Source organism: Pseudorca crassidens, chromosome 14, assembly GCF_039906515.1.
Source record: "Pseudorca crassidens isolate mPseCra1 chromosome 14, mPseCra1.hap1, whole genome shotgun sequence".
NCBI lineage: Eukaryota > Metazoa > Chordata > Mammalia > Artiodactyla > Delphinidae > Pseudorca > Pseudorca crassidens.
Window position 1 is genome coordinate 11,623,421 of NC_090309.1, and position 23,883 is coordinate 11,647,303.

The following is a 23,883-nucleotide window of genomic DNA, read 5'->3' on the forward strand; positions in this document are numbered from 1 at the left end:
CTTTTGTGTGTCTGAAAAAGGCTTTATTTCATGGTCTTTTTTTTTTTGAAAGATATTTTTGCTGGGTATAAAATTCTAACTAGATAGTGGTTTTCCTTTGAGTCCTTTACAGATGTTACTCCACTAATTTATCACTTGCATTGTTTCCTATGAAAAATATGCTATCACTCTTATTTTTTTCTCTGTAACATGTCTTTTTCCTCTGGCTGCTTTGAAGACTTTTTATCATTAGTTTTAGGCAATTTGGTTATTATGTGCCCTGGTGCAACTTTCTTCATGTTTCTCAGGCTTGGGATTCATTGAACTTCTCGCAACTGTGGACCTCAGTTTTCATTAAACTTGTAAATTTTCCACCCATTATTTCTTCGAGTATTTTTTTCTGTCCCTCTCCCCCATTTTTCTCTTCTTCAGGGACTCCAATCTCATGTAAATTGGGTCCTTTAAGTCCCAGAGCTTACTCCATTTTTAATGCTCTGTTGCTTTTTTTTTTTTAATTTTTTTCTTTTTGCATTTCATTTTGGATAGTTTCTAATGCTATGTCTTCAAACTCAGTATTTTTTTTTATTCTGCAATGTCTAATCTGCTATTAATCCCATTCAGTGTGTTTTTCTCAGAATTATAGTTTTCACCTCTAAAAGTTCAGTTAGATTCTTTTTATATTTCCATATCTCTTAATGTTCTGAAATATGGAATAATGTTATATGGAATTGAGTTATAATAACTGTCTTAATGTCCTTGTCTGCTAACATCCATGTCAATTCCAGGTCAGTTGTAATTGACTTCTCACCTCCTTCATTATAGGCTGTATTTTCCTGTTTCTTTGTATGCCAGACATCATGAATTTTACCATAGGTGCTGGATATTTTCGTATTTCTGTATTCTTGAGCTTTCAGGATATAGTTATATTACTTGAAAAGCAGTTTGATCCTTTTGTGTCATGCCTTTAAGATTTTTAAAGTGGGCTAAAATATTTTAGTCTAAGGCTAAATATTTCTGTTTAATCTGTTTAGTCTAGGGCTAAATATTTCCCATCATGGAGGCAAGACCACACTGAGTACAGCCCCTTAAATTGTGAAATTGTGGGAACAGACACTGTTCCTGAACCTGTTCAAACTGGTTCTCTCTAATCCATTAGGACAGTTCTTCCCTCAGCCTTGGGAAACTTCTTCACATGCATGTGCTGATTAGTAAGGACTCTTCTGATATTTGAGGGGGACCCTCTGCAGACATCTGGCGTTCTCTGTGTGCAGCTCTCTCCTCTCTGGCACTCTATCATGTAAATTCTAGCTCCTTTGGCTCCCTGTACTCTCAGCTCCATCACCTCAACTGAAGGAGTCTTCCAGGCTCTTCCTGGGTTCCCTCTCCCTCCTTCACAGTCTGGAAACTCTCAAGGCTGTTAGCTTTTTAGGGCCAATCACAGGGCTTATGTCATTTGTTTCTCATCTCTCAGGGATCACTCTTCTTCATTACCTGATATACGTCTCAAAAGCCATTGTTTCATATGCAGCGTCCAGTTTTCTTTGTTGTTTTTTCAGCTTGTTTATTTTGTGTTGTTTTGTTTTCTTTTTTCAGGCAGGATAGTAAATCAGATCTCTGTTACTCCATCCTGGATGAAAAAGGAAGTCTATGCTTTCAATTTTTTTCTTCTTTTATTTTTAGTACCTTGACTTTTATGCAACTAGGTGTGGTTTTCTTTGTATTTATCTTGCTCAGGGGTCACTGTAGGTTGATGTTCATCATCCATTTTTCAAAATTCTTAGCCTCTGTCTCTTTAAATACGGCTTCTATCTCATGTTCTCTCTCCTCATATTCTGGGATCTCAACTACATGCATGTTTGACTTCTTCACCATGTTCCACATCTCTCTTTTCTGAATTTTCCATTCATTTTTCTCTCTGTGCTTCAATCTGTTTATTTTCTACACACTTGTCTTGCAGTTCATTTATCTGCTGTGTCTAATATGTTAATTAATCTACACACTGAATTCTTTTTTCTTTTTTTTCCTCTTTTTTTTTTTTTTTTTTTTTTGCTGCACCCACACAGCTTACAGGATCTTAGTTTCCCGACCAGGAGTCAAACCTGGGCCCTGGGCAGTGAAAGCATGGAATCCTAAGAACTGAACTGCCAGGGAATTCCCTATATACTGATTTCTTAATTTTAGTTATATTTTTCAGTTTTAGAATTTCCAATTAACTCTCACTGATTCCAGATTTCTGGTGAAATTCTGTATCTTTTCCTCTATTTTCTTGGAAATATTAGTCAGTTATTAGTCATAGTAACTCCAGATACTGGAGTTATGGAAGTCTGATAACTCCAATATCTGGATCACATACAAGTCTCTTTCTTTTACCTTTTACTCCTATTATGTCTTTTAATTGTGATTCAACACTGATACTATGATTTAAAAACTGTAGAAGTTTAAGACATTTTCTTCTTCCTATACAGGTTAATTTTTCTTCTATCAGGGAGGTAGCATGCAGCAGATCTCCTCAATTCTGCTCTAGGCTAATTTTAGGTCTGCTGTGTTTCAGTGTTACCTTTCCTGCTAGGGCTTGGCCCTGCTACTGTTTCATGTGAATGTCTGGGATTGGCAGGCCTTGAGTACTGCCCTTTGTCTCCTTGGCACTATGCTGTTGTTGGAATCATTGCCCACATTTTTAGCCTCCTGGTTTCTGCTAGATTTCTTGAAGTTTTATCCTGCGCATGTGCAGGTTAAGATTTGGCAAATGCCTCAAGGGAAGAGTGTGTCCAGGTTTTTGAGTTATTATTCCTCTTGTCCCCTCCTATCTGGGACTTTGCTCCTCAAGTTCTAGCCCTGGGCAATCATTAATCCAACCTCTGGCTCCTCTGCCCAGTAGCACTGCTGCTTTTTGCTGGGACTCTACTTCTTGTAATGAATTGACAAATGCCTCTGGGAGAAAATCAGAGTAAATATGGAGCTCCTCAAATGAGTCCCTTCTCTCAGGAATTCTTGTCTCTCAATCAAGTCTGGTCACTATGGTTGCCACCAATTCCTTTAAACTTTATGTAGTTTGTCCACTTTTATATTTGCTTTTGTAGGAGAGTCAGTCTAATGCGAGCAATTCCACTGTGGCCATAACTGCAACAGAAGTCTCTGAATAGTGCATTTTCATCTGAGGTTTTCAAAGCAGCTATAAATCAGTAATATCATTAAACTTTTAAGTTTAAATGATTAAATGGACAAATTTTGTATCTGATTACATATTCTGAAAAATACAGTTAGATGCTAAGATTTTAAACTCTCTATTATGAAAACAATCAAATGTCAATACATACAAAATTAGGTACCTGATCATTTCAAAGCTTTATAATATTAGAAATTAATATTATGTGTTTTAAAAAAATCCAAACTGAAAACCCAAAAAATACAGAAAAATAACTTTAATAAAAATCAATTAACAGAGAAAAAGAATACGAACATTTAGTTTATTAGTATATACTGGTATCTGGGGCCCTGTGAAGAATCCATCTTCTTCTGAACGTAAATAAAGGTTTATGCATGTGTAAAATTCGGATAGTTTGGGGTTTGTTTTTTTTTTCTTCCAGAAAAAATTCTGAAAAATAATACCCAAACATGAATGAAGCCAAAAACCTAACTGGAGAAAATAACTCAGTTTAGAAACACCTCCTAACAAGAAACTAAACCCATCAGCGGGTAATACAGGTACTGAAAAGAGGATGTAGATGTGCAATTACCTTCTAGTCCTATAGACGGCAGGTGCCGCGGGGCTGGCACTGAGTGGTAGACGAGGAAACAGGCCAGCATGCTCAGCTGCGACTCCTCGCAGGGCTGCCCGTTGAGGTAGGCGTGCACACACCCATCACCCCCAGCTGTGAGAGAAGCACACATGGAACAGAACCAATCGATTACAGAGCTGAGAGGCACAAGGAACGCCTTCTTTTTATTATTTTCTCATCAAGAGCTCATTGAGCACTTACCATATACCACACAGGTCCTGTACTGGGCATTAAGGCTACTGTGGTAAACCAGACAGAGTGCCCGTCACTGCGGAGTTTAGAGTGCTGCGGGGGACGGAGATACTACATACCTAACGATGCAAACAAATGCTAATCATAAATTGTGATGAGTGCCATGAGAGTGCAGTGGTCACCATGGTCGTCTCCCCAAACACCCATTCTACCACCCTTCCCTCCACATCTGAGGGGACTGACTGCAGCTCCAGGACTGGATCCTGATTTATCTTGGCCAGAGGTTCTCAAACTTTAACAGGCATCAGAATCACCTAGAGGACTGATTAAAACACAGATGGGTGGGTCCCCACAATTTCTTGGATGGGGCCAGAAAAACTGTATTTCTAACAGGTTCCCAAGTGATCCCACTGTTGCTGCTCCAGAGACCACACTGTGAGAACCACTGGTCTGGGACAATCAGGGCAACCCCACTTCCCTGACACAGTGACTGGTTCAAGGACAGGCAGACCTAAGCCATTCAGAGAGACACTCTACCCCGGGGATTGATCGAGGAATGTGCACGAGTTCCAGTGCAAGCCAGAGACACAAGGAGATGCTTGAGAACATGTTTGCTAGAGGCTTCTGGGAAACAAACTCCTCATTCTTATGGCAAAGCTCCTGGAAGCAACTCTATTCTTCCTCTGAGTTGGAGGCAAGGAACTGTTACAGTCAGTTCATTGCCATCAGAAAGAAGTACTCTGAGGATAAAGTCATGGCACAGAGTGTCACTGATGGAACCTCAGAGAAATGGAGCTGGAGCCACTGGAGCGACAGCCTGCCGTAACTGTGGACTTCCAATTATATAAGTTTATAGGTGTCCTATTGTTGGAGCCAGGCTGAGTCAGGCCTTCTGTTACTTGCAGACAAAGGCATTTTGATACAGAGAAAAAGGTTGAGAGAGAGAAAGAGAGATATAAAGATGGCAGGAAAGCTGCCTGAGGCAGTGTGGTCTTGGAAGGCCTGTGTGGAAGGGGCATGTAAGTGGAGGCTGCAAGAATGAGTATGAGTTGGGCAGGCAAAGAATGAGAGGAAAAAGGTTCTCGGGAGGGAAAGCAGCACATTCAACAGTTCCGTGGTGAGAAAGAACTCCATGCTTTCGGGGAACTGGAAGGGACCAGGGTGCCTGAGTGGAGTTTGTGAGGAACAGGTGGTATAGAAAGAGGCTGTAGAGGGAGACAGAGGCCTTGCTGGTCATGCGGGGCCTGCTGGCCACATGGTACAGATTTTTTTCACAACTGAATCAGCAGCCTTTGCGAGGTTTTAAGCAGAAGTGTTGAATCTGTTTACTCTTTGAAAGACCATTGTCAGTTGACTAGAGACAGTGAGAGGGAGATGAGAATGAAAAACAGGAAGACTTGCAGGAGGCTGCAACAGTCGTCCAGGCAAGAAATAATCACGGTTTGTTCTCGGATAGAAGCAGCAAAATGTGGACAGAGTTAGGAGATATTTAAGAGTTAGGACTGAAAGGATGTGGTAATGGATTGGCTACCGCAGAAGACAGGAGAGGGAGGGAGAGGAAGGGGCAAGGGTGACTCCCAGAAAGGTAACGAAGGAATGACCGTGAAACTAAGTGATGAAACTAAGAAAGAATGGTCGGAGGGTTTTTTTTTTTTTAAAAAAGAATTGGGAAAGTGTGCCGTCACAAAGGTCAAGGGAGGTCTGTTTCCATAAGAATGAGAGGGAGCGACAGGAAGACTATCAGGGGTCCACTGAACCTGACATGAGGATGTTAGTCTGGTGGGAGTGAGAACATCTGGGGGTGGCAGCAGGAGGGGTGATAAAGGAGGCAAGAGGAGACCCTGCTGTGGCAGCCTGTCAAGAGAGGAAGGAGAGAGCGCGGTCGCTCACAGTTCCTCGTCAACGACTTTCTCATGCCTACTGGCCTTTTTTTTTTTTTTTTTTTTGCGGTACGCGAGCCTCTCACTGTTGTGGCCTCTCCCGTTGCGGAGCACAGGCTCCGGACGCGCAGGCTCAGCGGCCATGGCTCAAGGGCCCAGCCGCTCCACGGCATGTGGGATCTTCCTGGACCGGGGCACAAATCCGTGTCCCCTGCATCGGCAGGCGGACTCCCAACCACTGCGCCACCAGGGAAGCCCTTGCCTACTGGCTTTTTGTTTCACCGATTTTCTCTACACTTTTTCTGCTTCCAATTTCACTGATTTCAGCTCTTATATCCTTGCTTTGGGTTTATTTTGCTTTTCTTTTTCTAATTTCTCAAAGAACTTAGATTAGTAATTTGAGACTTTCCTACTGTAAGCATTTAGCAGTATAAAGTTCCCACTTTAGCAGGAAGACTTACACTACAAAATTTACTCTAAACCTACAGTAGTTAGGGAAGCGTAGTACTGGCATAAAGACAGACATACAGATCAATCGTACAGAATTGAGTCCAGAAATAGACTCACACTTATACAGTCCACTGATTTTCAACAAAGGCTCCAGAGCAATTCAATGAGAAGGAAAAGTCTTTTGCATAAGTGGTCCTGGAACAACTAGATATCCATATTTAAAGCTGAGAAAAAAGAAAACTCCCAGCTCACACCAGGCATAAAGTAGGAGAACATATCTGCAAAACATATCTGACAGAGCTTGCAGCCAGAATATGTTAAAAACCCCTACAACTCAACACTCAAGACAGCCAATTTTAAAAATGGGTAAAGGTTTGAAAAGACACTTTGCAAAGGGTATATGAATAACTAACACATGCAAAAATAATTAACATGATGAGTCATCACGGAAATGCAAATTAAAACTACAATGAAACACCACTACATATTCAGTAGACTGTCTAAAACTACAGACTAACAATGTCAAAATCTGCACTGCATCCCACTGCTGGCAGGAATGTAAAATGGTACAATTTGGAAAATAACTGAGCATGTCAATGGGTGAATGTACATATGATATAAGAATGGCAGAATGTTGATACTGTTGAAGCTGGGTAATGGGATTTATTATACTATTATGTTTACTTTGCACTATGCTTTAAATTTTCCATAATATAATATAAAAGTAAATAAAACTTTTTAAGTTCTTCAACTTTAAACCCATTTTCTTTGTTCAATTAAAATCCATTTGAGGAGATAAATCACAAAACACGTACACAATATGATCAGTCTGCTCCATTTCCAGACTTCATGGCTATAGTTTGGGTTATAGTGAGCCACCTTAAAAGTCCATATATTCATCTGTGATTTCACTGAGACACAAATATGAATGACAGTTTCCAGTGCTGTCACACGGCCTCTGCATCACCATTTAATTTATTGTTCTCCGCCCCAAAGCTAATAGTATCTGTGAGGGGAGACCACATACTTAAGAGGCTTTTTTTTTTTTTTTTTTTTTTTTTTTTTTGCGGTACGCGGGCCTCTCACTGTTGTGGCCTCTCCCGTTGCGGAGCACAGGCTCTGGACGCGCAGGCTCAGCGGCCATGGCTCACGGGCGCAGCCGCTCCGCGGCATGTGGGATCTTCCCGGACCAGGGCACGAACCTGCGTCCCCTGCATCGGCAGGCAGACTCTCAACCACGGCGCCACCAGGGAAGCCCAAGAGTTTTTTTAAAGTGATAGTTCTTTTTAAATAAAAAAATAAATACACATTTTTGGCAATCAGAGTGGCAAGTCAAAGCTGGTGAAGGTTACTTACAATGCTGTAACCCACCACCACCAAATGCCCTGAAGAGCAGTGAGGAGAAAGCAATTCAGGGCACTGTTCTAGAGAACGCTCTAGTCACTGCCAAAGCTTCATCACATTATATGAAACATGCAAATCAGAGAATCTGCAAAGGTTTAAGGACTTATTTCTTATCAACAGCAAGGGTCTGCTATGGGTGATCAAACACTAAATTGAAGTATAAAAGAACATCAACACCTATAAAATAACATGTATTTTTCTCCCAAACATGAGAACAAAACAATTATCATATTTTTAGAAATTGTGAAACTGCACGAGCTTTCAAATCCCAAGAAGAAATACCAGAGCACATGCAGGTGTTAAACATAAACACTGGGAGTTTGAAATTGCTGTTTTCCATATATATCACTCACAATCTGGTTTACAGTTAAATCTTTTCGGAATTTTTTTTTAAAGAAACAAATAGCGTATTCATATTGGGGGAGAGATGGGTGCAGATGGGAAATAGGGAGGCAAGGGTCCCCCTCATGTTTGCCAAAAACCACTGCCCCACCCGCCTCCACCCTCACCTCCCTCCTCTGGGGAGGGGCCCTGGCAGGCTCCCCGCTTCTAGTGGGTCTCCCTCTTCCTCCTCCCCTGCACCTCCAGTGCCTGGGCAGAGCCCACCCCGGCTCTAAAGCCAGGTGAAGACAGGCTCAAACTAACGTTCTTCCCCCTTCCTCCACCTCCCCCTCACTCCCATCTCTTGTCTAACTAAAATACAGAAAAAGCAAGAGCAGCTGGGACCTGGGAGCATCAGTCACCCGGGGGCTGGGGCAGGGCAGGCAGCGGAGCCTCAGCCAGGTGTAGTGGAACACGCAGATAGCTTTAAACATAATTATATTCGAATTCCTGGGTTCTACCAGTTACTAACAACTTTACAGAATTAGGAACTGTTCCTACTGATACCACTGGAGTTAGTATTTACTCAAAGCAAGTTGCTGTTAGATACATACTGGAAGCATTAGAACTGAAAAGAATAAAAAGATCAAGGGGTTAACTATTAAAAATCAATTTCAGGCATATATCACACATCAAACAGCTTTCCATATATCAAAAGGCCCCATCACTCGCCTCCCATGATTACTTCTGCACTGTCAGGAGTAATTTCACAGTCTCCCTGCAATCACAAGGCAGTGCTTCCACTGACAGAAAGCCAGTTACATATGCCCCAGGTCCTCACTGACTGACTCACAGAGCTGGTAAAAGAAGCATTCACTCCAAGTCCACATCAAGTTTTCAGTGTACACAAGGTAAAGGCAGAAAAAAGGCCTCAGGGAGGTGACAGGCCACACCCCTAAGAAACAGAAGAGAGAGGCACTGGAAAGAAACACGATCTGATGTTAGAAAAGATAAAACAAGTTCCTAAGTGTCAAGTGGTATTTAAAATGCTATATATATATTCTCCCCGTGGCTTATAAAGCAGAGTTAAATATATTTGTTAAAGAAGTTAAAGTAGATAATCAATGTAATTCATCTAACTGGAAACTACATCTATAGCCATTCGGGATTGTACTCAGACTTATCTTGCTTTCCAATGGAAAAAAAAGGTCAAAACAGAAACACCTGAGTCCCAGTGTAGCTTAAAAACACAAAGGGCGCAATGCTGTTATTACCTTGTAGCCACTGGTCCAGAGTATTATCAATAGTGCATTTGACAACAGGGAGGAATTCCGAGTTCATAAAGAGCCCTCGCTTAGGGTGGTTCTGCAGCCGCTCCTGATGGCTTCTGGAGCTGAAAAACTCTAGCACCAACTTTATCTGCCAAAGTTCAGATGTCTCGGACATTTCTCTTCTTCCCAGTCTTCTTACAGCCTTGCAGAGAAAAGAGAAACAGCAATCTACTTAATGAAAGAGTAAAGATGCAACTGTCACTTCCTCAGAGTTGTATACTAGAGTATTTTTTAAATGTGCCTCATAAGATCAATAAAGGGCAGAGGGGAACCCATTCTGGGTTTTGCTGCAGTCTGCCCCACAGAGGAGCCCCCTACTGGGTTTACATACATGGCCCACTCTCTTCAAAATGAACATGAACAGCTTTCAGGTGAAAAAACAGCAAAGGCAAATGAGCTCATTCTTGGCTCAATGGCTCTGAAAAATGAAGACCAATAGGTCTACAGCCAGTCACCTCTGGGAAACCCAGGTTGGGTACAATGACATGGCCAGGATCAGGCCAGGGATTCCAGGGGTCAGAAGGCAAAAGTATTATTAATAGTGCTGTTCTTGGGACCCATCTGCAAAGTCACCAAGGCTGCAACCAGAAGGGATGTTCTTCTCTAGATACACACCCACAACTGCAAAGGGTGAAGAAGGTTCAGAGTGTAAAAAGAGAACACACTCTCAGCCAGCAACTAAAAAATGCAACTCATTACTTGGCTGTTGTATAGAGAGATACTGTGAGAAGCAGTACCAGTGTGGACATCATGTATTCATACTTATCAACCAAAAAGGTGGATACCTGACAATAATGGCATTCTAGGCCTACTCGGTTACACTGGAACTGGCCTTTTAATTAAGATTGTTACTTAACACAGGTTTTGGGGAATTATCTCCTGTGTTTTCCCACTCAGTTTTTCAGTAGAGATTATTTTTCCATTAGAGATTACTTCCTTTGACTTTAGACACTGAGTCCCAAATTCTCATCTGTGAACTCATTATATCACAGTCACTCGAAGGGCTGTTTAAAACTACAGATCCTGGACTTCATCTCAGAAATTCTAATTCAGTAACTATGGAATAGGACTTGAGGATCTGAATTGTTAAGATTTCCCAGATAAATTTTAGCCAAGTTAGAAAACTACTGGCTTAGTTTAACTGCAAATTTGAGTCTGAAAGATATGACACTATTTAAAAAGCCATATTTATTACTAATAACCTGAAGTGAATAAATTAGTCCGATCCTTTAGCAAAGCTGTTGAGCATTATCTTCTGCATTACCCCTTTTAGGCTCTTTTAAAACAACAATAACACGAAAGAAATTTAAAAATGAACTCCAGCTCCCTAAATCCCCACATGCTGATGCTGTAACCTCTGCGAGCTTAATTACGCAGGTGTAACTGCACACTACTGCTATCATCAGGGCACCGTTTGTTCACTTACTGCTCACTTGCATAATCTTTTCCACGAAGAGGCTTTATCAGGAGGAAGGCAAGAGACATGAGGATGCTAGGGGAGAAAGGAAGGGAACGTGCTCTTCCTCTACTTGTCAGAGGAAGAGGCCAGAAGAGGCGAACCCCTGGAGTAACCCCACTTGTCATCATAAACTCTAAGCTGTACAGAGCTTTCAACTTTGATAGGGATTCCTTTTTTACAATTCTAAAAGCAAATGAGAAACTAAAGAGATGGATATAGAGAGAATCTTACCTCACTGTTCGTATGTTATGTGAAGTACAAGATAAATCTCATCAGAATTGGAATAGGTTTTTTGAACCATACCTGATCCATTGCTATGTATGCAGGTAACATCTCCGGGGTCTCCTGGGTCACACATTCATATAGCACTGAAGAAAAGAGATCCAGAATTTCCTGTTTCTGTGGAAAGTCAGAATATTTTTGTAGCACATCAATGTATATTCCAAAATCAATTCAAAAAAACAACGGTAAAGCAATTACTATGGCCCATTCTTAAGTTCTGCAGTGAATGATATAAAAGGGCAAAACAGCTAGGTCTTTATAAAATCAAAGTGCATGCAATATTAAACACCAATGAAATATAACCAAAATTAAGTCCCATGGGACAGTTAAGGCTGTAAGTGCTGTGGATGAGAGGAGTGAACCACGCTGGGTAAAATGAGCAGGCAGGACATCACAGAGCTCTGTCTTGGGTTGGGCTGGCAAGAACAGGATCCAGAAAGAGCGCCCAGGATCCACCACACCAAGATGCAGTAGAAACACTGAGCAGAACAGGTTAGGGGGAGCCTGCACAGCAAGTCCAGCTGGGGTTAGGGGCAGGCGTGGGCTTTCACCAGAGACCTGTGGTCTTGAGTGCAGGCCCCGGCCCTCACTGGCTGTGTGATCTTGGGCATGTGATATCTCTCAGTGGCAGTATCCCCATCTGTAAACCCACAACAATAAAGTACCTACCCTCTGGGTCAGAATTAAAGGAAAAACTTACAAAGAGTACTGAGCAGAGTGCCCAATATACAGTGAAAATTCAGTAAGTAAGTGGCAGGAAGGTTATATCACTTAACTTTCAAAGCAACAAGGTAAGGTAGGTTCTATTATAACCCCACTTTTAGAAATAAGGAAACTACATCTCAAAGAGGTTGAAAAATTTTCCCAAGGCTATATACACTTGCAGGCAATAGGCCATCAATCCTGGATCATCTAATTCCTACATCCAGTCCTTGCCACCTGAAATGATGGATTAAATCAAAGATCTACCAGCAAGTACCCTTTGAATCCTTAAGAAAATGGTTTTATGACCAACAAAAAGAAGGGTTACAAAACAAATAGAAAACAAAATTAATCAAATTATGTAAAAACAAGAGAAGGGTAGTAAACATTGAAAACATGAATTAGTACAAGAATGGACATAAAGTATCACCTATCAAAACTAATGTCTTAGGAATTTTAAGTTGTTTTCTTCTATCAAGGTAGGAAGTTACTGAATTTAATAGTTTTAGACTATGAAAAATCTATACTTGCCAAACAAAAATCATCCAATGTGCCTGAGGCATGTTATCAATATCAAAGCTACATACGGATATTTTAGGGTTTTTTGGTGGTCCACAGATAGAAACAACAAAGTCTAGCAAACCACATAATATATACCTGACCCATGTTCACAGTTGGTTTGCAGAAATATTCAGCAAATGACAGAAGTGCTGGATCAGAAGTGAACGCTGAAATCGTTTCAGGCTAAAAAATAAACAAACAAGCATAAGTGAGATAATAAAGATTTTTTTCATTACTACTCAAACTGTAATGCATACACCTATAACCTACCTTATTTTTTTCACACAGTGTTCCCAAAAAACCCAAGGTAAAACTTGCTAGAGCTTCGTCAACCTGCTCTGCTGAGAAGTTTTAAGAAACTTCTTTTTTTTTTTTTTTTTGCGGTACGCGGGCCTTTCACTGTTGTGGCCTCTCCCGTTGCGGAGCACAGGCTCCGGACGTGCAGGCTCAGCGGCCATGGCTCACAGGCCCAGCCGCTCCGCGGCATGTGGGATCTTCCCAGACCGGGGCACGAACCCGTGTCCCCTGCATCGGCAGGCGGACTCTCAACCACGGCGCCACCAGGGAAGCCCTTAAGAAACTTTTTGCACAAGCTACCGTGAGCTACTGATTTATCAAAACAGGTGCTTCTTACACAACTCACCCAAAAAAGGCTTTCCCTCTCCTTCCTTAACGAACTGAAAGGCAAACAAACTAGAAACTAGAATTGTTACTGAAAAGGTAAGGAAAAAAGATTATCACTCTACTAAGCCACTCAAAAAAAGACAAATGCTGTCATAAGGTCATTAGAGTCATCAAAGTCAGAAAGAGAGAAAGCAGAATGGTGGTTGCCAGGGGCTGGGCAGAGGGCGAATGGGGAGTTAGTGTTAACGGGGACAGAGCTGCAGTTTTGCAAAATGAAATGAGTCATGGAGATGGATGGTGGGAGTGGCAGCACAACATTATGAATGTACTTAGTACCAATGAACTATACACTTAGAAGGTTTAAGCCACTACATTTTTTTATGTTATGTGTGCTTTACCACAATAAAAAAACTGGAAGGAAGGGTGAGGAGGACTGTCACTCAAGTTTCAAGACTGAAAATGGAATATGAAGGTATTACCACTTTCCACTGAGAGTCAGTTTACTTCTGAACTCCCAGCAGGCAGGAAATGGAGGTGTCTTTTAACTTTTATAAATTTGCCCCATTCAAACTCAAGTCTAAACTTATCTGTTTTCTTTATAAATTGGATTAGGATCTTTGAGATGGGTCCTAGTTTATAAATCAAAGCAACAGTGCTAAATCAAGTTAAACTTTGCCCAAAAATCCTTCAAAAGTATTTCATAGGGACTTCCCTAGCAGTCCAGTGGCTAAGACTTCGCCTTCCAATGCAGGGGGTGTGGGTTCAATCCCTGGTCAGGGAGCTAAGATCCCACACGCCTCCTGGCCAAGAAACCAAAACATAAAACAGAAGCAGGGGGCTTCCCTGGTGGCGCAGTGGTTGAGAGTCCGCCTGCTGGTGCGGGCGACGCGGGTTCGTGCCCCGGTCCGGGAGGATCCCACGTGCCGCGGAGCGGCCGGGCCCGTGAGCCATGGCTGCTGAGCCTGCGCTCCGCAATGGGAGAGGCCACAACAGTGAGAGGCCCGCATACTGCAAAAAAAAAAAAAAAAAAAAACAGAAGCAATATTGTAACAAATTCAATAAAGACTTAAAAATATGGTCCACACCAAAATAATCTTTAAAAAAAAAGTATTTCATAGAGAACGTATTGAATACTGACAAACAAAATTCACTGATGTCAACTATATCTATTTATTCCCTGGAAACTATTATAAAGGCTCAGTCATAAGAACTAATAAGTGCTACCTTGCAAAAATCTTTTATTTGGGCCATGTCTTAAGTAAATCTTAATGGACTTGAGGATTAATTATTAAGCTAAATTTTTTTTAGTGTTAAGATATATTCTGACTGTTCCTGCCACTAAACGTAAATCATCCTTAGAGTCCTGGCAGATGGCCCATATTTTATAATGGTTGTCACAGAAAACAGCCAACAGGCCCAAGGTCATTCATCCTTTATAATATGCAATGATTAGAGAGAGCAGATCTACCTAAACGGTACCATAAATGTTATCATAGAAGTACATGCTTTGGGTGGACTAGTGGGATTTGAACCTATTCCCTTTCATCATTCAATTCTGGGGGGGGTTTTAAATTGAGATATAATTGACATATAACAGTTTATTAGTTTCAGGTGTGCAACATAATGATTCCATATATGTATATATTGAGAAATGATCACCACAATAAATCTAGGTAACATCCATCATCACACAAAGTTATAAATATTTTTTTCTTGAGATGAGAATATCCTTCAGTTTTTACCAATTACTACCTTGAAAGCCCGAGCTTCAGAGTTCCTGTTAGCAACAGTCTGGGCCAACAGACTTTGCCACCCCATTGGATCTTCCTTGTACGAGAGCTGACCCGCTCTGAGCTTAACATATAAAACCCCGTCCTTGGAAAGAATTGACCTGAGAGAAAACAAGAATGAATTTAATATGAGGTATTACTGGCAGTTGTTGGCTGGGAATGCAGTGTTTCCCAACAATAGTATTGAGAAATAAGTGAAGTCTTAAACAAGACTTCGCATGAGGTGAAGTCTTCACCACTTTCCACTAAGATATATGATTATTTACTGTGTCTAAACTCAATCAGTCCCTACAACAAAGTCATAATCAGGTTCTGCTTTTCTCTGCCATCTAGATTCACGGGACCTGGTAAATAAGAAGTCATTCTGACTATTGGCTCAAGTGTGGACTTCAAAGGAGGTATTTTATCTAACATGTCTTCATACTCCCTTAAATATCTACTGATTGGTTTATAGCAAAAAGAAAAGGATGCTGCAAATCTCAGAACAATACAGAAAACAGCTACTATATAGATAGTCTGGGAGAAACAGAAATGAGGACTGTACTTTAAAAATTGTTACAAGCTTGTTAAACTTTCTGGGAATTTAAAGACTTAATTTACACACTAACTGAAGTGTAAAATTATTAACACTCTCTGTTCTTCAAAGTAATTACTTGCATATGACTATTTCCGCCCAAAAGTAATCTACCATAACCTCAATTTTATGAGAGCAATATAACAAGAGAATGGTAAAGAGATGCAACAGAAGATGTGGTCTGACAAACAGCAACTGTTACAAAGTTCCCTTTGTAGACATATGTAAATCAGCCTCATTTTCTTAAACTAAATCTTTCATTATTGCTCCAAAAGACAATTCCACTACTGTCCCAATTGAAGTCACTTCAAGTTTCTCAATGAATTAATATAAATAGGATTTGACTTCTAAATTAAAAATTTTACTTTCTAATACAAACTGTTTCAAAGATACAGACCACTTTATTCAACACTACATATTGTCCTGGGTGACATTAAAGGGTGACAAGGAGCATTCTACATAATAATCTATAATTTATATCTTCCCATATATTTCTATTCCCTTCACAGACACATCTGAGAAATTCTATATACTTACTTCAAGTGTTGGGTTCCCTTGCTTAAATCTATGAGCAGTTCCCAGTATCGTGGGCCTTTAACTTTAATCTGCCAAGATAAATGTAAACAGTCAATCCAATGCTGGGAAAGTGCTAGTTTGATAAATGAAACCCATGCTTCTCAGAGGAAATAAAAATAAAATGGGCTAGAAAGAGATACTGAGAGGTTAACAAGCCCCATTTCCAGACGGACATGTAAGTGAATCATGTTCTCAGGCCATCTCGGCCATCAGTAAAGAGCCCCCAGTAAAGACCTTCTCTATTCCTCAGGACTATTCCTCCTGTGCTGCTTTCCCATTTCTTATAAAACACTGAGAAAGCAGAGGCTTTTATTTAGCTATCTTTAAATGCTATGCTGTTCCGGCTGAATTTACCCCTTGGATAAATCTCCCTATTCACATCCTGCTTACCTGCTTTAAAAGGTGGAGTTCTGGAAGAAGGGTAGGAGCCATCAATTCTTCTTTGGTTTGTTCATACCACTGAGTGCCCTTTACAAATGTAAAGGAAGAGTCACAGCTCACCATACAGTCAGGGAGAAGTACAAAAAGAACATCACTCTACACTTCCCCTTCCCTGCAGTTTGTAGGCAGACTGTCAAATGGCACAAAATCCTCTCTGATACCCAAGTCTGGAAGGGCTACTGTCTACAATCCTTTGCAGAGCTAGCACCACTTTCCAGCCCTCCGAGCCCCGCACTTCACCTGCCAGCAGTGCTGAAGCTCTGCACTTGCGAGGCCTCTGGGTTTCTGCATGTTGTCTCCTCTGCTGGGAACGTGCCCGGTTTAGCTGGCAAATCTCAGCCCAGACACCGTGTCTACTATGACGGCCTTTCAACCCCCAGAGATGCTGGATGGGAGCACGTCTCCACTCCCCCTGCATCCCACACAAACCTCCAATTATCACAATTTCCTTAAGGAGAATGACTATGTCATTTCAACTTTGTACCCCAGAGCCTAGCACAGTTGCGATATTCGGAAGGTACCTAACAATTTTCTGAAGGAAGGATACGTGACTTGTAATCTGGCTGTACATCTAAATCAAAGATCTCTCATCACATACACAACCTTGGGCTTTAAAGCACTCTGCTAACAAATCTAAGAATCATTCTAATAGAATCCGTTTTTTAGAACACCGCTATCAGCTGCGTAAAGTTAACAAGGACATTTTCAAACTACAAGCTCTAAAGATAAAAGAGCAGTTGATGGTCTCTAAAATATTACACCCATAGACTGCAAATGAGCCTGAATGGACTGGCAGAATGTACAAGAACTTTGGAAGCTTCAATTTTTACATGAGTTCAACTCACTATTGTCATCTTTTAAAGGACACCACTTTCAAAATATTTTGATTTGCAAAGATGGATGAGTGGCAATAAAATTACAAATCAACAACAGGGGGAGAGAGTTACCTTATAGGTCACTTCTAAGAGGGCATAGCAGGGCGTGTTTGTGTCCACATCCACGGGCACGAGAAGTCTCGGTTCTGCAGCCAGCACATACAGGTGCCGGAGAGCCTGGAGGTGATACCTGCTCAGAGAAAACACAGAAAGGTGGTAAAAAAAAAAAAAACAGGTGACGGCACATGAGCTCTACAATCTGCTGTGGTCTACGGGTTAAACCAAGTCAGAGCCAAGTGATACCTTCTCAGGACAGCAATCCTAAAGGAAGATGATGAGGTTCAATTAAAAAGTAATGGAGAAAAGATGTTAAAAAAAAAAAAGTAATGGAGAAATTCTCTTTAAAAAATTAGACACGTAACTCTTGACCCAAGAATTCTTTGAGTCTTCACAGTTAAGAGGTTTTATAGGGAAGTAAAAATTATCTAGACATGAAAATATTTAGTAATTAATTGATCACTTATAATGTTAGTTTTCAAATCCTTTTCTGCTCAAGACAGGCATCTCCTTCTACCTTCTATGGGATCTACTTCTTTCTTTCTTTTTTTTTCTTAAGGTTTGGTAGGGAAAAGGGGGAAAGAAAGGATGACAGTCTTCCTCAGACAGCAAAGCTCTTCTACATATACATCCCTATACACAAATACGTACACACACACCCAGAACACAGTACACCAAAAATTAATGGGTAACATTTTTCTTGCTGTGTGTGTGCTTTTCTGAGTTTTCAAAAAAAGTTTTTTTTAACTTTAAAATTTATATTTTAGAATTTAAACACATACAAAGCTATTACATTTTAAGATCCCATAAAAGGATAAAACAAGCCTTCAAATTTACTTTTCTTTTAGTTATATCAATTCCCTCCCTCTTCCCATGCAAATCTACCCACTCCTATAAATCTACCAGAAACAAAATCAATCAAGGCCAGAAAAAATCGATACATATCAGTTACATAAAGGTTCCTGTGCTTATCACCAAATTGCTTTGTTTAAAATAGCTGATACTCTGACCAGCAACATGTGAGGGCAGCTCTCCCTTGTACCCTAACCAATAGCTGACTTCAACAACTCAAAAAACCCTTCCCTGAACTGACAAATGATAGACCACCTGTCCGAGTTTTATTAATTTAACAACAATATTCTCACGCACCACCTATCACTAAATTATGGACTTCAGATGAGGCTACTTTTACAAACAGCTACCTTTCTGTCATTACTGTCTCTGCCTTACGCTGTAGTTTTACACAATGGCTCACTGCTACAAGGAGTGCTCCCCCTGTTGAACCTTCTCTGGGCAGATCACTGCAGGTGCCTTCAGGTGAGCTCATGGAGCACCTTGGATGTCACTGGGATATAAGGAGCTATTTTCTTCCCTTCCTCCACAGAGACTGGCTAGGCCTGAAACTCATAGGGAAACGGAAGTGTTGGTGGTTCTTTCTGCAAGCCTTTCCCAAGGTCTTGGGGTCTGAAAGCACCTGGTCTTCTGAGGCCCTTGGCTCCTTCCTCTTGAGCTCAACTTGGGTTCTGCAGGTTCAAAGAAGGAAAAAGTGGACGCAGTAGACAAGCAAGATGTGATGAGGGAAGGAGACCTCCACCCACTCCAAGAGGGAAGACCACTTTCCAGAGTCAGGGCCAAGGGGCTGGTGGGGCTCAGGCCATCTCTCCACCACCCACAGTGCGCCGCCGAGGCCGTGGCCGGCTTAGGTGGGGTGGGCCAGGGGGTCCCGACCAGGGCAGGAGTGGCATCGGCCCAGAGAGGGCTTAGGGAGAGGTGCTGGGGGATTCTGGTCTTGAGCCCGCCACTGGCAGATAGGGGGCCGGGGACCGATAGATGCAGTGCCCTCAGCAGCCCCGGACTGCTCAGCCTCTGACATGACAATCTTCCAACTACAACTTCATGGGGGGTGATGAGGGCGGGGGGCTTTGCTGGGCGTGAGGAAGATGTCAGCAAAGTCCTCCTGCTTGGAATGAACGGAATCGAAGGCGGGGCCAAGCCCCAGGGACTGAGGCGGGGGCGTAAAACGCCGGATGGCGGCGGGGTCGATGAGGGCTCCAGAAGAGGATCTGGGGCTGGTGGTGGGCTCTCCGGAGGGTTTGCAGACAGGGCAGATGGCTGGAATGGGGGTTCCAGGTCCCTTTGGCTTTGGCTGGTGGACCCAGCTCTTCTTGCTGGGACGATGAAGCAGGGAGTCTCACTGGCAAAGCCCTCCGCTGGGGGTCTGGAGCTGGCAATGTCCTCTAGCATCACCACCCGCGTGGGCTGGAGGGCCTGGTCCACCTTTTGTGAAGGGCCCTCCCCTGGGCCAGGCGTTGTCCTTGATTGCCGCCTCAGGGTGGAAGAGGGCCGACGGACACGGCTCAAGGGCTCTCGGCATAAGTGCAATGGGTCGGAAGGCCTGGCCTGTGGGGACCACGTGGCCTGCCTGCGTGGCGAGGCAGGTGGTTGGCTGCAGACAGAATCCTGACGTTTGCTGCGGTGCCGTGGGCTGGAGATCTCCTCTTGGGGCACCAGGGGCACCCTGAGGGCAGCCACGACATCTTCCAGGACCATGGCCAGGACCTGCCGAGAGGCTTTTTCCAAGGGCAAAGGGGCCCCGAGGGGCTGCAGATTCGGCTGTTTTGGGCTCCTGGCTCCCCATAATGCTCGAGCCACGGGTTGGCGGATAGACAAAATGGGGTCTATCCATATAATGGGATATTATTTGGCCATAAAGGAAAGAATTATTTTTTCTTTTCTTTTTTTTTTGCCATGCTGCACAGCTTGCAGGATCTTAGTTCCCCAACCAGGGACTGAACCCGAGCCCCAGCAGTGAAAGCACTAAGTCCTAACCACTAGACTGCCAAGGAATCCCCCCTTTTTTTAAACATATCGAAAACTTTAACATATGCAGAGCTTTTGTATTATCAGACTGCTTCTACATGTTTGAGGTTCTACTGCTCACTTCCACTTCTAAATTGTCTAATTCTTTGCTGCATTTTGCTTTTCTGTCCCTTCTTTGTCAATTATATAAAACTTCTCAGCATTCATGTAAAAGAGAGAAAAAACAGAATTCATATAGACATTGCCGCTAAATCAGACAAATTCCTCTCTTGGAACTAAACAATTCTGCCAAAACATATTCATCTTCTCTTAGCTGCTCTCTTTTGCATGATGAGTTTTTCCCTAAAGATAACCCTGTCTGGGCTACTTCTGGGTTTAGAGCAGTCCTGTTGCCTGGAGAATGGGAGAAGACTGATCAGTCATCAGATGCCCAAAGTTCTCTTCTGGTTTAATATTTTGTGAGAGAAACTTTTTAAAAGATTTACCCAGGGAGATAACTAAGTTGAAGAACAGAATAAAGCTAATTTGGAAACAAATCCATGGAGCCAAAACACAATCAATTTACTCCCTTAGAGAACTTAAGGAAGATCACGTGAGGAAAATCACTAGACTCACCGGTTGTCAGTGCTGTGAGCTGGGAAGTGCGGGTAAAGGGCACAGAGGAGAGCGGCAATGGAAGAGTTCGATGTGCTCAAAGAGTACCTGCAAAACAAATTCGGGAGGGACAGACGCTGTTACTCATACTGTGCAAACTTTCATGGCATTCTCGAGAATCAGGAAATTCGGGTAGTGTGGCAATGCACGCTGATAAAGCTAACCCTTGATCAATACAAATGCGCCAACGCTGTGAACACCTGACTTTACAGTCAGTCCTTGAGGCACTCCAACACCATCTACTATTTAAAGCAGGAGTGACTATTCACAAATATTAAATTGTAAAACTTGAATTAGTGAGCAAAGTTTTAACCTAAAAGAGAACAGTAGTGAGGACCATGAGTGCAATTCTAGAGATTACAGATATTGAAAAAGTCAAGTGTAAAGTACGCTACCTTCTCCAGTTTTATATATACCTATTTATAGAAATATGCACCTTACTTCTAAACATACAAGGTTTCTTTACTGGGTATCTCAAACATTTTTTTCCTTTCTGTAAAGCATAAGCATTTCCTTAGAATGCTAGACTAAATAAAACAGGCAAAAGCTACCACTAAAAATTTACAGTGAATGGATAAACAACTATTCCTTGAAAAACAGTTTTTTTTCTTATCGATATGACAAACTTATTTTACAAAGGCCACATACTCTTAGTAAAGTAAAATCTTTTGAAATTTTCGTCCAATTATTTTACTGTTGCTCGAATTCAGCATGGCCAACGGGCAGATTTGTCTAAAGTTTTAGCTTTTCTTACAAATATTTTGAAATAAATATGGTTCAGAACATCACATAAAACCACTGTTGTCACTATTCTATATACATATATCTTTTATTATACATATACACATACACACATCCCCAAATCTCTTTCCTTATCTTTTTTAATAATTAGGGTATCAAGTAAGAATTTAGCATTTATCATACACACATATATTTAATGAAGAAGAGATTTCAAAATTTAAATATGGAAATATATCTATGTTGACATGTGCATTTCCACTTTACCATTCTGATAAAACCAAAATCCAAAGATAAACATTAGATATTAATGTTAGAAATGTTGAGATTAAGCATAAGGGTGTAACTATGCTACGAGAAATGTAAATGTTGTTACAGAGTACACATAAGCATTCAAAGATTAAAAAAGTCACTAGAAAAGCAGCAGCAGAATGGGAGAAAATCTACTCAGTATGAAAGAAGAACAAGTAGGGTCATGCAATGTGTGATGACAAAAGATGAGATTGAATAAAGATAAAATAAATGCAGGGGCTTACTTTGAAAGGAGATAAATTTTCAAATATCATAAAATAAGAATTTTCATAATATTTTCTTAACCACTCTTAATTTTAAACAACTGAAGAAACTTCTACAAAACCTGTCAAAAGGGAATGAATGCACACCTTTCTAGTAATCTTTACTTTCTGTACTTCTGAAAAGGTGAGTTCCAATGTTTTAACTCAGTCTTAAGAGTGTAAAATAAACCTACTGACTTATAGGAAGTATGTCAGTTGTCCAAGGTCACATACTAAATAAATGAAAGGATACACCATACCCACAGATTGAGAGACTCAATGTTATAACAGATTTCAATTCCTCCAAACCAGTGGATAGACTCAATGCAACTCCGATCAATATTCTATCATGTTATTTAGTGTGGAAAAATCAAAAACAAATTCCATTATTTATATAAAATGCAAAGAGCCAAGAACAGAAAAACACATTTTTGAAGAAGAAATCTCAGTTTGGAGGATTTACTCTAACTGGATATCAAAACTTATTACAAAACTACAATACTTAAGACAAGTGTGGTACTGTGCAAGTACAGAAAAACAGACAATTGAACATAACAGCCCAGAAATAAACATATGTATATGGACAATTAATTTATAACAAAAGTGGTACTACAGAATAGTACAGAAAGGATAAACTTTTTGATACCTGTAAGGTGTCAACTGGGGAAAAAAACACAGAAAAATCAGTTCCAGGTCAACTTTAAATCCAAATGTGAATGGAAAAGCTAAAAAACTACTAGAAGATAAATAAGCAAATATCTTCATTTCTGGTGGATAAGAATATATTTCATCAGAAGGACAAAGAAGTACAAACCATAGAAGAAAAATATTAATAATTCTGTTCGTCAAAAGACAACATTAAGAGAGTTAAAAGGCAAGCCACAGAGTAGAAGATAACTACAACATACAAAACTGACAAAGGTCTTGGGATCATAATGATAAGCTAATATGGAATAGTCACATCAAAAGAAACAGAAAGTAGGGACTTCCCTAGTGGCACAGTGGTTAAGAATCCGCCTGCCAATATAGGGGACACGGGTTCGAGCCCTGGTCTGGGGAGATCCCACATGCCGCGGAGCAACTAAGCTCATGTGCCACAACTACTAAGCCTGCGCTCTAGAGTCCGTGAGCCACAACTAGTGAGCCCACATGCCGCAGCTACTGAAGCCTGTGTGCCTAGAGCCCGTGCTCCACAGCAAGAGAAGCCACCTCAGCGAGAAGCCCGCGCACCGCAACTGAAGAGTAGCCCCCGCTCGCCGCAACTAGAGAAAGCCCGTGTGCGCAGCAACGAAAACCCAACACATGGCTTCCCTGGTGGCGCAGTGGTTGAGAGTCCGCCTGCTGATGCAGGGGACACGGGTTCGTGCCCCGGTCTGGGAAGATCCCACATGCCGCGGAGCGGCTGGGCCCGTGAGCCATGGCTGCTGAGCCTGCGCTTCCGGAGCCTGCACATCCAGAGCCTGTGCTCCACGACAGGAGAGGCCACAACAGTGAGAGGCCCGCGTACCGCAAAAAAAAAAAAAAAAAAAAAAAAAAAAAAAAACCCAACACAGCCAAAAATGAATGAATTAATTAATTTTTTAAAAAAGAAACAGAAAGTAGAACAGTGGTTGCCAGGGGGTGGGGGAAGGGGAAATGAAGTGTAGCTGTTTAAAGGGTATAGAGTTTCAGTTTTGAAAAATGAAAGTTTTGGAGATTGGTTGCACAACAATGTGAATATAATACTACTGAACTGTACATTTAAAAATGGTTAAGATGGGAAATTTTATGTTATGTATATTATACCACAAATAAAAATTTTTAAATGAATAAACCAATATGAAAATGGGTAGCAAGAGAT

The 23,883-nt window shown here is 41.4% G+C and overlaps 1 protein-coding gene and 1 pseudogene across 6 annotated transcripts in view; both read right to left on the bottom strand.

Annotated features, from left to right (window-relative positions):
* Positions 1 to 23,883, bottom strand: part of ANAPC1 (anaphase promoting complex subunit 1) — a 121,478-nt gene that overhangs the window by 21,338 nt on the left and 76,257 nt on the right. For all 6 annotated transcript variants that reach the window (XM_067704375.1, XM_067704376.1, XM_067704378.1 and 3 more), the window contains 9 exons: positions 20,713 to 20,799; positions 17,293 to 17,410; positions 16,295 to 16,372; positions 15,866 to 15,933; positions 14,717 to 14,855; positions 12,437 to 12,523; positions 11,099 to 11,194; positions 9,280 to 9,478; positions 3,717 to 3,851 (listed from right to left, as the gene is read on the bottom strand). In XM_067704375.1, the coding sequence (XP_067560476.1) occupies positions 3,717 to 3,851; positions 9,280 to 9,478; positions 11,099 to 11,194; positions 12,437 to 12,523; positions 14,717 to 14,855; positions 15,866 to 15,933; positions 16,295 to 16,372; positions 17,293 to 17,410; positions 20,713 to 20,799 (1,007 nt within the window). The remainder of the gene's footprint in view (positions 1 to 3,716; positions 3,852 to 9,279; positions 9,479 to 11,098; positions 11,195 to 12,436; positions 12,524 to 14,716; positions 14,856 to 15,865; positions 15,934 to 16,294; positions 16,373 to 17,292; positions 17,411 to 20,712; positions 20,800 to 23,883) is intronic.
* On the bottom strand, positions 18,490 to 20,252 carry LOC137205742 (proline-rich protein 14 pseudogene; annotated as a pseudogene).